Raw genomic sequence first — 15,021 nt, forward strand, 5'->3', positions numbered from 1 at the left:
AACCAAGAATTCATCTCTTTCTTTCCTCCTTGAAATCTACCTCTTTAACTAATCTTTTGTTCATCTGCCCCAATGATATCTCCCTGTGCCTAGCATTACATTTTGTTTGACAATGCATCTGTGAAGTCCCTTGGGATATTTTGCCACACTGAAAAGGTTCCTATTACTGAAATATCTTCGACTTGTTCTTTTCATAACCTCAGGACATCCCCAAAGCACTTTACAGCCAATAAAGTATTTTGGTTATGAAGTCACTATTGTATAGTGTACACAACCAGTTTGTGTAGCACAGACTGTCACCAACAGCAGTGAGATATTGACCAGATAACATATATTTAAGTGGTGTTTGTTAACCATGTTGTCAAGCAGATTTTCTCTGCTCTCCTTTGATCCTTTATGTCTGCCTAAGTAGTCAGGTGGGGCCTTGCCTTTTCTCAGTGGCAAATAGAAGTGAATGAATATTGTAGAATTTGACTAGATAATATTTATGCACTCTTTTTCTCTCAATGGATTGTCTAAGTGGAGCAAATTCCCTCATAGAATCCAGCATTCTCTAGATGGACTGCCATGAAGTTCTGGCAAAACTGTGAATGTATCTGATTGATGAAATTATTAATTAGATTCCAGTCCTAAAGCACTAATCAATAGGGAAAAAAGCAAACAGAAAGATAGCTGAGATCTTATTCCTTCTGATGAATTGCAGAAATATTGACTAAATAGCTTTATAAAATGTACATGGGACAATTTCTCCAGCTGTATGCCAGTATAATGGTAGTCTTGATTAAACCCAAGACTGATTTTGGAATAGGCCATTCAACTCATTACATTTCAATCGTGTATACAATGTGTTCAACAAATCTTCCGAAACCCAATTCACACACCTGAGGAAAGGTGTACTTACAAACCGAAGCTAAATTCACATTAGTTGCCTTTCTGATGAGACATTGAATTAAGGTCCAATCTATGTTTGCATTTACTTTGAAGGGCAGAAGCAAAGCACACATCAGCTCTGATCTGATCTCAGGTTCGGCATATTCAGTTCAGGTGAATATCTGTACTAAAATAGCCACCTGGCTCTTCATTGCTGACCAGAGAGTATGTTGTAAAACCAGGATTGGGGCTTATTATTTAACACACTTGAATAGAAAGCTGGGAATGCAGAGGAAGTATTTATTTTTGTTTTAAGTGCTGTCCTGTTAATGATTGACATTTATGATTAACTCCTTCAGTAGTTGATCACTTGAAGTTTCTACAACCAGTACAAGTATCGTTCCAGATAGGAGAAACATTGGACAGAATAAGCTTCTATATCACTAGAGTTTTAAAGAGTGAGAAGAGATTTAATGAAACCTGAGATCCTGAGGGCTCTCCTTGACAGGTCATTTCTTCTTGTAGGAGAATCTGGAACTAAAGGGTTACAAAGAGTGATCATAAAACTCTTCTCCTCAAAGGAAAGTGGAAGGTAAAAATAGTCTGAATATTTTAAAAGAAGAGATTGGTAGATTCTCAATGAGCAAGTGGATGAAATATTCACATGGGTAGTGGGAAATGCAGAGTTGAAGTTGCAGTCGGTTCAGCCATGATCCTATTAAATGGCGGAACCGGCTGAAGTGGGCCAAGTGACTTACTCCTGCCAAAATTTGTATGTTTGCAGACTGATACGTTGACTAAGTTACCACGTGCCAGTCTGGAGACAGTGAGGGTCATTTCTTTGCAGATTAAAAAGGAATGCAATTTTCAGATGAGACCTCTTCTACCAGCTGCAATCACCTCTTAAGTTTTCCACTGGAATTAATTCTTCTGTGCAGTCGTACTCAACAGGGAGAAAGTAAATTCTAAAGTATGGCTAGGGTAATGTCGTCTAGTAAATTCCCTGTGACTGACATCTTGGTAAATCATGCATTCCTGACATAGAATATATCCAAATGGCAAAACCTCATGGAACAAAAGGCCATCTTGCCTCATTCATACAGCTAAACCCAATGACTGCTCATGTGAGGAAGTTGTGACTTTTGCCATTTATCTCTCCCTCTGTTGGTACTGAGTGCCTGCCATAAACATTTACATCTACTTAACCCCAGCAATGTGCCACAGTCAAAGAGACCTATTCAGGGAACTCCCACTCAAAACTCACTGTCAGCAGGTTTCCCAGTCATTTGGTAGTGATCAATGTAGAGAGCGATGGCTGAATTTATTTCCCCCTCCTCCCACCACCCTTGCCAAATTACAGAGCAACGAAGCCTCTATAACAACCCATCTACAACCCAATGAAGATTAACTAACAGTGGTAACTAGAAATTAGTGGCAACAATATCAATGTTGTGAATAAATTAGTGCCCTCACTTGGTGTGGGACCACAGTTACTGATGTTAATTCCGTAAATAAAGCACGAACAACATTATGATATCAAAGTACTTTGGGCCTGAATATGTATTGTACAGTGAGCGAAAATTCCCATGTGAAAGAATGTCACCATATGTGAAAATGTAAATTGTGGGTTATTCTAAACCCAAAAGATTTCATCTTTTCCTTTGAAAGTGTCTGTATTTATTGTGGTTGATGAAAACATATTTCTTATGTGGAATTTATAAAAGATGCGATTGTTCAAAGAAGCCATTAATCCAAACTAAACAAATTATAGTGTTGTGTTATTCCACTGACTCCATAACAGCAATCTAGTGCTTTAGTATATAGTATAGCTCTTTGCAGGTTTTTACAAGTTGGTGAAGGAGCCCATATTTTCAAAAGAGAAATTCATTCAGAAAATTGACTCACAGCTAACTGGACCCTAGTGTCAATTTATCCTTTAAGTGGGTGTGTATGCATTTGGCCAATCGATTGGTGATTTAGATTTTAAATATCTGGTTAAGTAGGCAAACTGTATCTGAGGACATTAGTTGGTTGTTGCAAATTGCTTTCGCCAAGATTAGATACGGAATAGTTGCAATGCTGGAAGGACTGTTAGCAATGGCAGAATGTAACCAAATTGGCCATTCCCAGCCCTGACGGATTGCCTTCTGAGTTGTCGTACAACTGCTTCAATTGACCCCTGGGCAGGAAAAGGGAATTCTTACAGACTGCAATCCAGTGAACCTGATGTATAATGTCCAGGTGTGATCTTAGATTGTACACTGGCTTGGTGTGAGAATGAATATCCCTACAGTTCAAATATCTATTGATTTTAAAAGGTATGTATTCTTCTTTGATATCCAGTGCTAATCAAGCTGAAACAGAGTGTCAGCAGTGAATGAAGCAAAAAAACTACAAATTCAGGAGATCCAAAGAAGTACAAAATGCTGAAAGGACTGAGGAGAGAAATAGGGTCAACATTTTAGGTTAAGGAGTGAAACATGAAAGTCTGCAGTTGCTGTGATTGTAGTAAAAACACAAATGCTGGAGAAACTCAGCAGGTCTTGCAGCGTCCATAGGAAGTACAGATATACAAACCAAAGTTTTGGGCCTGAGCCCTTCATCAGTTTAAGGATCCTATTCAGAACTGGAAAAGTGGGAAAGTCAGCCTGGTTTAAGAAGCAAAATGAGGGAGACAAGGAATGGCCAAAATGCTTGGGATACACCAAAATCACCAAAGTGACAACTGATTTAAATATTTAGGAAAAGAAAAGGAACAAATTGAAGCCAAAATATCCATCAATGGAGAAGAAAAGGTGAGTATCTGAGCCCCAAGGATTATTGTGCTCCCACTTGGAAGATGAGGTGCTTGAACTTACATTGGGCATTGTTGGAAAAAATGTAGGAAGATAGAGAGGTGAGAGTGAGAGGTAAAAGGACAGATTCACACTTTCACACACAGTGCATGCCACTAGCAAAGCTGGTGCTTCACACCTCCAGGGACCTGGGTTCAGTCCTGACCACCGGTGCTGTCTATGTGGAGTTTCATATTTGCCCTGTGACCACATGGGTCTCCTGCATGCTACAATTTACTTTTGCATCCCAAAGATGTTGGTAGGTTAATTGACCACTGTAAATTGCCCCTTATGTGCAGGTGAATGGTAGAAACTTGCAGAGGAATGGGACAATTGGTGGGAGTGTACAGAGAATAGGTTACAGGGAATGTGAGTGAGGAATGGGATTGCTCTATAAATATGGATCCATGCCCTCTCATAGCATCTTCCCACATAACTGTGGGAACTGCAACAACGGCCATTTCACCTGTCATCCTTCTGCTATCCAGGGATCTAACCAGCTATATCAGTTGAGGAAAGATTCACATATTCCTTTGAATTTATCAATTTAGCCTGATGCATTTGATACTCATGATATGGTCTCCTGGACAAATTTTTTGAAAAATCAAGTTCGGGTGACCACTTTGCAGAGCATTTTTATTCAGGCTTCAAGGACAATACTTAGCTTCATTTTAATTCTCTGTTCCGCTCTCACTCTACACCTCTATCTTTGGCCACCTACACCTTCCAACAATGTCCTATGTGAGAACTGAATTCTCGAACTTTTCAGAACAGGAGCAGGCCCTTTTGGCCAACCCCATCCATGCGGAATATGGTGATTCACCTGCATTAGGCCCATATTCCTTTATTCCTTTCCTATCTAAGTACCTGCCTAAATTCCCTTTAAATATTGTAATTCTACCTGCCTCTACTTACTCTGGCATTTATTTTGTTCCAGATAACCACCTCCCTCTGTGGAAAAGTCCTCCTTTACATTTCTCCCCTCTCACTTTGAACCTGTGCCCTCGAGATTAAGACTCTCCTGCCTTAGGAGAGAGATTCTGACTGCCTACCCTCTCTATGTCCTTGATATTTATAAATGCCCATAAAGTTACCGCTCAGCCCTCTACATCTTGGTGAAAGTAAATCCAGCCTATCCATCTCCGCTTGTAACTTCAGCCCACATCGTGGTGAATCTCTACTGCATTTTCTCTATGGTATCCGCATCCTTCCTGAAGCAACTCTTCCCTCTAGGCACACAGAATGCAGCCATTGGAACTCGATATTGAATTCAAAAATTTCAGGTAACCAGATTTCTCTTTCCTCTTTTCACAGATTTTGCTGGATTCTATTTTCCTAATCATCAGTTCAAAGCCTAACCAAACTAAATATCCAGAGCAAAGTCTAGCTGTTAATATTCAACCCCCTGGTATGGTCTCACATTTAAATTAGTGCATGAATTTTGCTGCTGAGAGAACAGTGTCGCACATCTTAAAAGGAAATAGCTTTAAATCCTCACAACTGAGTTGGATGTGGATCTTGTGGCTAATGGGATCAAAGTGTATGGAGAGAGACAGAGAGTGTGAGAGAGAGAGAGCGGTAAAAGGGTACTTAGATGTATGATCATATTTGAATGGTGGTTCAGCATCAAAGGGCTGAGTGGCCTTCAGCTCCTATTTTCCATGAATCTCTGAATATACTAAATAAAATACAGCAATTGAAAAATGTCCATCATGAAAACATGATATTTGCTTACTGAAAAGTCTTTTGTGACACTTTATTCCTTCATTTTTTTAAATTTATATTTTTGGCTCCATCGATGTAATTTCTACCTCTGAATGATAGGAACATTTAGTCTTTAATGTTTGCTGCTGTGTACTTTGTACATTAGTAAAAATCAAAGGCTTGAATGTGGAAAATTTGCCACAATCTTACATCAGCCTGCCTCTCATTTATTACATCAGATACCTGTGAACAGGGCTCCTGTGATCAAGATTTCTTTGTTGACAATTAGTTAAGAAAATAGAGGTTGATTAAAGCAAAATTATCTCTGTATGTTGTGTATCTTCACTGGAATATTTATGAGGCTTGTGAAATTTTTTAAACATTAACACATAAAAACTGCATAAGCAATCAGCTTTTGAGCACTTCATGGGTAGATTTTTATTTATATATGAAAGCTTATATTTTATTAAAATGTTTAGATTAGAGAACTCATGAATCTTGCACTAACTTCTACACACCAGACCAAAGTATCTGATCTATTTCTTGCTACAGAAAAAACATAGTTTGATATAATTATAAAGACCAGAAGTAATTGTTAATGGGGAGGCATTAAGAGTGGCCTGAGAACTTGAATGGATATTGGTTGAGGCTGTGGGTTTGTGAGAGATGGAAGAGATTAGGGCAGAGGTTGAGGTAAGTGGGCTGTGCCCAGGATCTGAAAATGTATGGACAAGAGTGTATTGGTTGGGTAGAGATTATGACTGTGGGCATTTTGTACACTGTACACAAATTTGAGGGGTATTGATGGAGTAAATACAAGGAGGTTTTTTCCACTGAGGTTGGGTGAGACCAGAGCTAGGAGTTAAGGATGAAAATGGAAATATTTAAAGGGAACATTAGGGGTAACTTCTTCATGCAGATTGTGGTGAATGTGGAGTGAACTTCTAGCTGAAGTGACGAATGCAGGCTCAATTTTGACATTGAAGAAAAATTTTGACTGCTACATGAATGAGAGAGACATGGAGGGCTATGGTCCGGGTGCAGAACGAGGCAGAATAATAGATTCAACATTGGCTGGGTGGACCAAAAGACCTGTTTCAGTGCTGTAATGTTCTATGGTTCTATATCTTTAAATGCTATCAATCAAATAATGAAACGGCCAGAAAACATCTGGAGCCAATTACAGCAGATGCTGGAAATCTGAAATCTGATCTGAGATTGCTGGATGCAATATCTGTGGAGCAAGCATGGGAACTCGCATTCCAGGTCAATAACCTTGTATTGTATGGTTTCAGAGGCTGCTATTGCAACATATATTTGTGCATCTTGATACTTTTGTCATCCTTGGGTCTGTCCTTGCTGGTGAAGTGTAGATTAGGTGCAGCGTTTTTAATAAAGCCCACTCGGGTGTAATCAGGGCTGGCTTTGCTGCATCTGAAAAAGCTCGTGCAACCTTCAGTCACTTCATATGCCTTTTGTCAAAGAGAATTTTCAACCGAAGCAATGAGTTTGCTACCTGCCACCTGCTCAACACATTAGTGAGGTACATTTGGAGTATTGTGTGCAGTTCTGGTCACTCTGCGGTGGAAGGATGTCATGAATCTGGAAAGGGTGCAAAAATGATCCACAAAAAAAAGTTATTAGCACTGGGGGCTTGAGTTATGAGGAGTGACTGGATAGGCTGGGACTTTTGTATAGGATTGACATCTTTAAAATCATAAAGGGCCTTGATCAAGTGAATGGTCACAGTCTTTTTCCCAGGGATATGGGGTTCAAAACCAGGGTCATTACCTTTAAAGTGAGGTGGGAAATATTTAAAAGGAACCTGATCCATATTGGAATGAGCTGCCAGAGAGGGTTGTAGGTGGGTTAATTATGACATTTAAAAGACATTTAGACAGAGACCCAGCGGAATGGTTTTGAAGGGCTTGGGGCAAAGGATGGAAACTCGGCCAGCATGAGTAAGTTGGGCCAAAGAACCTATTAATGTCCTCTGTAACCTAATGTGTAGGAACAATCAGAAAACACAGGAAATAAGCATTCATCCATATTGAGGTGAATATATCTCACCTTCAGCAGATCCTTTGACAGAACCATATTTGATTTTTTTCTTCCAGAGATTTAAGTGTTAACATTTCTGATCCATGCAACATCGTACTTTTTCTCCTCATGATTTTTCATTTAGGCCCTGGAGAATGAGATAGAAAATTATCGCAGCCGGATACAAGCATTAGAGATGGAGATGCAACACAAGGAGCTGGACACTCAGGAACAGGTAATGGATAAGTATAAGTAGATAAAGAAGGCAACTGTATGAAACTGCTTCGTTCTAAAAACAACAGGAGATTGACGCAGATTCGATGACAAATGGTTAAACATCTGATAAAGAAAATTTAGCTACACTTTGAGAAAAGGGCAACAGAATAATTCTATTCTGTAGCTCATTCAAAGAACCATTGAGGCCCGATTGTGTGGAAGAACCTTCTCCTGTGCTGTGCCATTCTGTTGATACTTTGGTTATTTCAGACCTACACTGCTTCACCCTATATTATATTATTTACCTATATAATACCTATATTAGGTATAGGTGCCACAAGACTCACACCACTCATTTCAGGAACAGCTGCTACACCTCCACTACAGGTAGTCCTCACTTATGACCGTGTTCTGTTCTGATCGACCTGTCCATTTTATCATTCGTCAAATACAGCATGGCAGCCACCAAAGCCAGGTCTCGCCAGAAGTTGCCCATCCCTGCCTTAAGCACTATTTTCCACCAATAGGCCCCTACTTTCACCCCAAAAGCATAATTTTTATATTTACATCTATTTTTCTTTTTTTAAAAAAATCAGTCACATGTACGGATGGCTGTAAGTCACATAGGTTGTAAATCAGGGGCTACCTGTATCAGGCTCTTCAACAACAAACAGGGACTAGTTTAAGGACTCTTACTTTTGCATGTTATTGATTTCTTTTTCTCCTTGTATTGCACAGTCAGTTTGTTTTCATTTTGTTCTTTGTTTACATGTGTATGTTGTGTACCGCAGGAAAAAGAATCTCAGGGTTGTATGTGATGTCATGAATGTACTCTGACAATAAATATGAAAATTTATATTATTGGTGTGAGATTGCATAATGAAGACAGGGTATGGTTTCCCCTAATGGGCTCTGAGAGAACTTATCACTGGCCAGTTGCATGTCCAATACTTTCCCTCTCTGATAATGGTGGGGGACCTTGCTTTGCTGACAACAATGTGGCATTTCTCATTTCTCACAATAGTGAGCATTGTGGCCCTTCTAAAGGACTTAACTGATCTTAGTACCGATTAGATCTAAGTTAGATACTGATTTAAGCTGAGATAATCAAACACACTTGAAACTTGGTATTTCCCACTTTTGGTATTTGAATATTCCACTTGCATGTAAAGAAGCTATTCCAACTTGCCACACTTCTTCAGTGCACAGGTTTTGAGAGAAGTATTTAAAATTTAATTAATTACAGCTAGTTTTCTGTCTACTGCCGAATTATTAATAGGATCAAAGAAAATTTTTTCGTGAACTAACTTGCTGGTTTGGCAATAATGAAAAAGATGTGTGTGTTCAATCCTCATGTTGTTCAAGCGTTTCTACAGTTCATTTCAAAGTTCTGGCAGGGCATGGAGAGTACCTACCTATATAAGGTAAGAAATGCAGTTCAAAGGTTCATTTTATTGCCTGCTAAGGCAAACAAAGAGTCGCCATGAGCATTGCCCAGAACATTGTGCCCCAAACTAAAGGAGGAAGAGAAGCAAAAGAGAGTCTCTTTAGAGTTGTTGAGCACCTCCAGCACTTCTGCAGCCACACACTGCACAGTTCAAACCATCGGCAACCAAAGTTCCAGATCCAAACCTTGACACGACTCAGAAGCCTTTAGCACCCGAGGCCCTTTGGGAGCCCTTCTTGTTCTCAGCACATTTTCGAATCCCAGTTCCAATACCTGGTACCCATAAGCCAGTCTCCAGCAGCCCAGTGTAACTCCACACAACATGATTCGAGGGAGCCGTGAGGTGTCTTCTTGAGACAGCCGCTGTTCTTCAGAACAGTGATGTGAGATCTTATTTGAGAAGTCAGATCGAGTTTTCACTTCATGGTTCATTCAAACAACAACACCCTGTTCAATTTGTGGCAGCAGTTTGTACCATTTACAGAATGGTACAAACTGTTGCCACGAATTGAATAAGGCACAACTCACCAAACCTAAACACACCCGCTGCAAAGATGAAGGCAGCAAAAGCATGGGGACACCACCATCTGGCAGTTGCCCTCCAAGTCACACAGCATCCTGACTTGGATAAGTATCATCTTTCCTTCACCATCACTGGATCAAAATCCTGGAACTCCTTTTCTAATAAGTGTGGGGAGACCCACACCTCAAGAACTCCTCCACCTTCTCGAAGGTAATTAGGAATGCTAGCTCTGACTGGTTTAACAGGTCTACACTGTATTGAATAATCTTAACAAGTTTGGTTAATATAGTCAACATTGCCTATAAAGGGTTCATTAATGAGCAGAGATTCCTAGTGGACATACTCAGGAGTGATGCAATGCAGGAAATTTTCTTGCAATTAGACTCTGGAGTTCTTGAACATTGCAGACAATTTTTCCTTCTTAGCAGGCACAATGGCAACCTTTAGGTTGCAAAAAATTTGCAAAAGTTCCATTCCTTGCTAATGGCCACAGACAGTATTTTTTTAAACCCTATTAATGGATACTTTTGTCTTTTGATTGCTAAGAGAGTATTGTGAAAATTAACAAGGTAATTTTTGGAGCTTTAAATTTGCACTGTGCTTCACGGTAATATTCAAGGAAACTTGGAATGCCCAAAGATGAAATGACTTCCACTTTTTTCAATATTCATTCAAATTGCTAAAAATAATTCTTATTTGCTTTTATGCATTCTTTTAATACTGTCAAGTAGCTACTAAAATATTAAATCTAAGTCAAAATAAAACCTGTTTTCCAATCATTTTTATAATTAATTCCTGTGATTTTTTTTGTGTGTGATGCCACAATTCCCTGTCTCTTTTTGAATAAATATCTGTTTGCCACCACCAGATTTGTGGTCTACGTGGTTGAACTTTCAGTCAGCATCAATTTAGCAGCATAAGTCTGTCTGAATAAGGATTATATGTAGCTCGTGAGGCATCTTGGGAGATTGCTATACTCATATGCACCCATCACCATTGTCCTGCATCTACACCGTGCAATGATCAGTTGGCTGAAATAGAGGAAAGTGTTTAGGTTTGGATATTGTCTTCCAAAAATGCACAGATGTAGGTGTGATCCCTCAGGAGAGGTAAGTGTTGATCAAAAAGGGGTGCAGAGATAAATTCAGTATCTCCAAGCCAGTCAGTATGACATTAATAGTGGGGGTTGTAGAATCATGTAGCACAGATAAAGGCTCTTTGGCCCACTATATCCATTCTGATGTCCTCTGCACCGCCTTCAAAGCCATGTGCTGCTTCCAAAGTCTTACTGCTGATCTTAAATCTTTGCTGTCTGATCTTTGCATCTCTCCCATAGTCAAGTTGTTTATTATCATCTGATTGTAAAGTACAATCTGATGAAACAACATCCTTGGTGCAAACATGCAGACACACAACCAGGCATAGCACACATACAGACAAACAATACATATGCAGGACAAGTATTGCATCTATACCAGTGGTTTTCAAACCTCTTCTTTCCACTCACATACCACCTGAAGTAATCCCTATGCCTTTGGTGCTCTTAGTAAGGGATTACTTCAGGTGGTATGTGGGTGGGGTAAAAAAGGTTGAGGACCACTGTTCTAGACTCAATTGTTACAGAAATATTTTGCTTGAGAAAACTTGCCATAGGCCCATTTCCTTTAGAGTTATGAAGTTGTGCACATAACAAGTCAATTGGGTACAATTAAAACAGTGGTTTTCAAACTTTTTCTTTCCACACTGTAATCGCAGTACACCTATGGCACAGGGATTACTTAAGTTAGTATGTGAGTGGAAAGAAAAGGTTTGAAAACAACTGATCTGTACAAATAAATATTGTTTTGTATAAAAGAGAGTCTCGGAGGGTTAGTGTGACCAGTTCCTTTGCTCATTCAGCATTCTCACTGCTCGTGGGAAGACGCTGTTCTTCAGCCTGGTGGTGCTGGTTCTGATACTCCTGTATCTCTGTCCTGACGGGAGCAGCTGAAAGATACTGTGTGCAGGGCTGAATGGGACCTCGATGATTTTGCACGCCCTTTTCAAACAATGATCCCGATGGATCACATTGATGGGGGAAAGAGACTTCAGTGATCCTCTCTGCCACTCATGGTCTGTGGATTGGCCTCCGATCCATTTCTATGCAGGAACCATAACCGTGGAATATATGCATCTTACTCTAGAAATTTTTTTTAAATGTTTCTTGCTCTAGGACTGAATTAGCAATCACAAGTAGGCTTGATTAAAAACCAACATGGATTTTGTTCAAGGTGAATCGTGTCCAGCTAATTTGAGCAGAGAGAAGACCAACAAGAAGAATGCAGTTGATGTGGTACAAACAGACTTCCAAATGACATTAGACTAAATGCCACATAAGGGACTTCTTATCGAGTTTGAGGACTAGGGAATATAATAGCAGTTGGGATTGACAGTTGAATAAATAGGAGAGATTAATAGTGAACGTTTTTTTTGGACTGGAGGGAATTTCATAGCAGAGTTCAGTACAGAGAACACTGTTTTTCTTTACAGGTATGCATGACTTGGTCCTGAGTGTACATAACATAATTTCCATATTTGCAGATGACACAAAACTTGTAAACTTTGAGGTAGTGAATTGTGAAGAGAATAGAACTAGGCTTCAAGTGGAAAGGAATAAGTTGCTGGAATGGGTGGGAAGGTGCCAGATGAAATTTAATGCTGAGAAATGTTAAGTATTGTATTTAAGGAAGAAGAATAAGAGGAGGCTTTATAAACCTGCTCTAAAAGGGTGGTAGAATAGTGAGATATTGTATATATGTGCATAGACTACTGAAAATGGCAGGTCCGATTGGAAAAAAATTAAAAATACAGGTAGAATGCTGAGCTTTGTAAACAGACAAAAAAGACAGGAGAAAGAAGTCTTGATTAACCTTTATCAAACATTTGAACAATCAACTGAAGTTCCATTTCAATATACTTTAGGAAAGCAATGGAGAGGATGCAAAAGAGATTTAACAACAATTCTAGGGTTGAGAAAGTTAAACTAAGTAGATAGACTGGAGAAGCTAGGGTTTTCTCCCTGCAGGAGAGGAGATCTGATCGACGGACAGATAGAGTAGAGAGAGAAACATTTCCCATTGGACACAAGAATCAAGGATTGAGGACATAGATTGAATGTAATTTGCAAAAGAATCAGAAGTGAGATGAGCAATTCTTTTCATAGAGGGAGTGGTCAGGTTCTGGAAGCAGTGCAAGGTATAGATAAAAGCAGAATCAGTGTTCATGTTAAAAAGCTAACCTTTAAAAGGAAATTGTTTTCATGGCTGGAGAATTTGCCCTGTCCACTTCTGCTTCCCTGAAAATTATTTCCTTTGGAGATCTGGATTGCTTTTACCAAGCAATAGCATGGACTGGGGGGGGGGGGAGGGGGAGGGGGAGGGGGGTGGGGGGGGTGGCAAGATGGCGTAGAGTCTAGACGTGTAATCTCAACCTCTCTGGCCAGACTTTTAAATACCTGTTTTTTAACCCTTTGTTTTCAAGTTTAAACTTTTAAATTTTAGTTTAAAGTATTAAGGAATTATTATGGCTACTAATGGTAAAAAGACTAAATCTCAAGTTCAAAAGAAGATACATTTTCGAAGTGCTGAAGATCTGGGGCCTAGACAACCTGAAAAAGCCCCAGGCTCAATTTCTTCATTGCCTAAATCGCAAAGATCGTCTGTGGAGGCTGGAAAAAAAACCTATTACTCATCAAATGAAGGATGGTGCTGGAATTACCCGTTCTCCGGAAGAAGGTGTGTGTTCCCAAGAAGTGGACCCCAATTTGGAAAGCCTTTCGATTTCAATGGGGGGAGCACGCAGGAAGACAACTCCATTGTTGGAAATGCAGCAGGCAGCATTACAATCTGAAGAAATCGTTTTTCGTCGCGAATGGATGAGAAAACAACAAGATGCGGGGGGAGACCAGCAGCGACCCGCTGAAGAAGTCGGGGTGCCGTCGCTGGGAGTCCAGACCCGCAGTAAAACTTTTACAATGCCTTCTGTTGAATTGCAGCAGGAGCTGCAGTTACCTTGTTCTGCCACTATGTCAGAGAGAGCAGAGCTGAGTTTTACTGATTCACAATTTATGCAATTGAATGCAATTATTCAAGCTAGCATGCTGGAATATCAGAACCATGCTAGACAAGGCTGACAGCCACCGACCTGAACGTCGGTCTGCCCTCATCGCACATGAACTCCTCAGACTTGACATCGACATAGCCGCTCTCAGTGAAGTCCGCCTTGCAGCCTCCAAGAACGCGGCGCGGGCTACACACTCTACTGGTCTGGCAAGCCTATGGATGAACGACGCCTATCTGGTGAACACTTCATGGTCAAGAACTCCATTGCCTCCAAACACGAAAACCTCCCTACAGGCCACTCGGACCGGATCATGTCTATGCGACTCCCCCTTCAAAATAAGCATCACATCACCCTCATCAGTATCTATGCTCCAACCCTCCAGGCGGAACCAGCAGAAAAGGACAAGTTTTACACTGATCTGCGCAACCTCATTCAACGCACCCCTACAGCCGACAAGGTTGTCATCCTTGGCGACTTCAACGCTCGCGTTGGCAAAGACTCAGAAACCTGGCCAGGAATCCTGGGAAAGCATGGTGTCGGCAAGTGCAATGAAAACAGGCGCCTCCTGTTGGAGCTCTGAGCAGAACAGCGGCTTGTCATTACAAACACCCTTTTTCAGCAGAGGGACAGCCTGAAGACTACCTGGATGCATCCCCGATCCAAACACTGGCACCTCCTGGACTATGTCCTGGTGCGAGAAAGATACAAACGAGATGTGCTCCACACCAGGGTCATGCCCAGTGCGGAATGCCACACTGACCACCGGCTGGTTCGTTGCAAGCTCAACCTTCACTTCAAGCCAAAGCCCAGGAACAGTAAAGCCCCCAGAAAGAGGTTCAATGTTGGAAACTTGTAGTCAGACGAAGTGAGAGGAAACTTCCAGGCAAACCTCAAAGCAAAGCTCGAGGATGCAATCCGCCTCACGGACTCGTCCCATGAAACCCTCTGGGATCAGCTGAAGACTGCCATACTGCAACCCACTGAAGAGGTACTGGGCTTCTCCTCCAGGAAAAACAAGGACTGGTTCGACGAAAACAACCAGGAAATCCAGGATCTGCTGGCAAAGAAGCGAGCTGCCCAGCAGGCTCACCTTGCAAAGCCGTCATGGCCAGAGAAGAAACGAGCTTTCCGTCGCGCATGCAGCCATCTTCAGTGCAAACTATGGGAGATCCAAAATGAGTGGTGGACTAGCCTCGCCAAACGAACCCAGCTTAGCGCGGACATTGGCGACTTCAGGGGTTTTTACGAGGCTCTAAAGGCTGTGTACAGCCCCTCACCCCAAGTCC

At 40.9% G+C, this 15,021-nt stretch overlaps 1 protein-coding gene across 7 annotated transcripts in view; it reads left to right on the forward strand.

Annotated features, from left to right (window-relative positions):
* cep112 (centrosomal protein 112) overlaps positions 1 to 15,021 on the forward strand; it is a 399,081-nt gene that overhangs the window by 333,419 nt on the left and 50,641 nt on the right. For all 7 annotated transcript variants that reach the window (XM_069929793.1, XM_069929789.1, XM_069929788.1 and 4 more), the window contains one exon: positions 7,594 to 7,683. In XM_069929793.1, coding sequence (XP_069785894.1) covers positions 7,594 to 7,683 — 90 coding nt within the window. The remainder of the gene's footprint in view (positions 1 to 7,593; positions 7,684 to 15,021) is intronic.

This window comes from Narcine bancroftii, chromosome 3 (genome assembly GCF_036971445.1).
Source record: "Narcine bancroftii isolate sNarBan1 chromosome 3, sNarBan1.hap1, whole genome shotgun sequence".
In the NCBI taxonomy this organism is placed as follows: Eukaryota; Metazoa; Chordata; class Chondrichthyes; order Torpediniformes; family Narcinidae; genus Narcine; species Narcine bancroftii.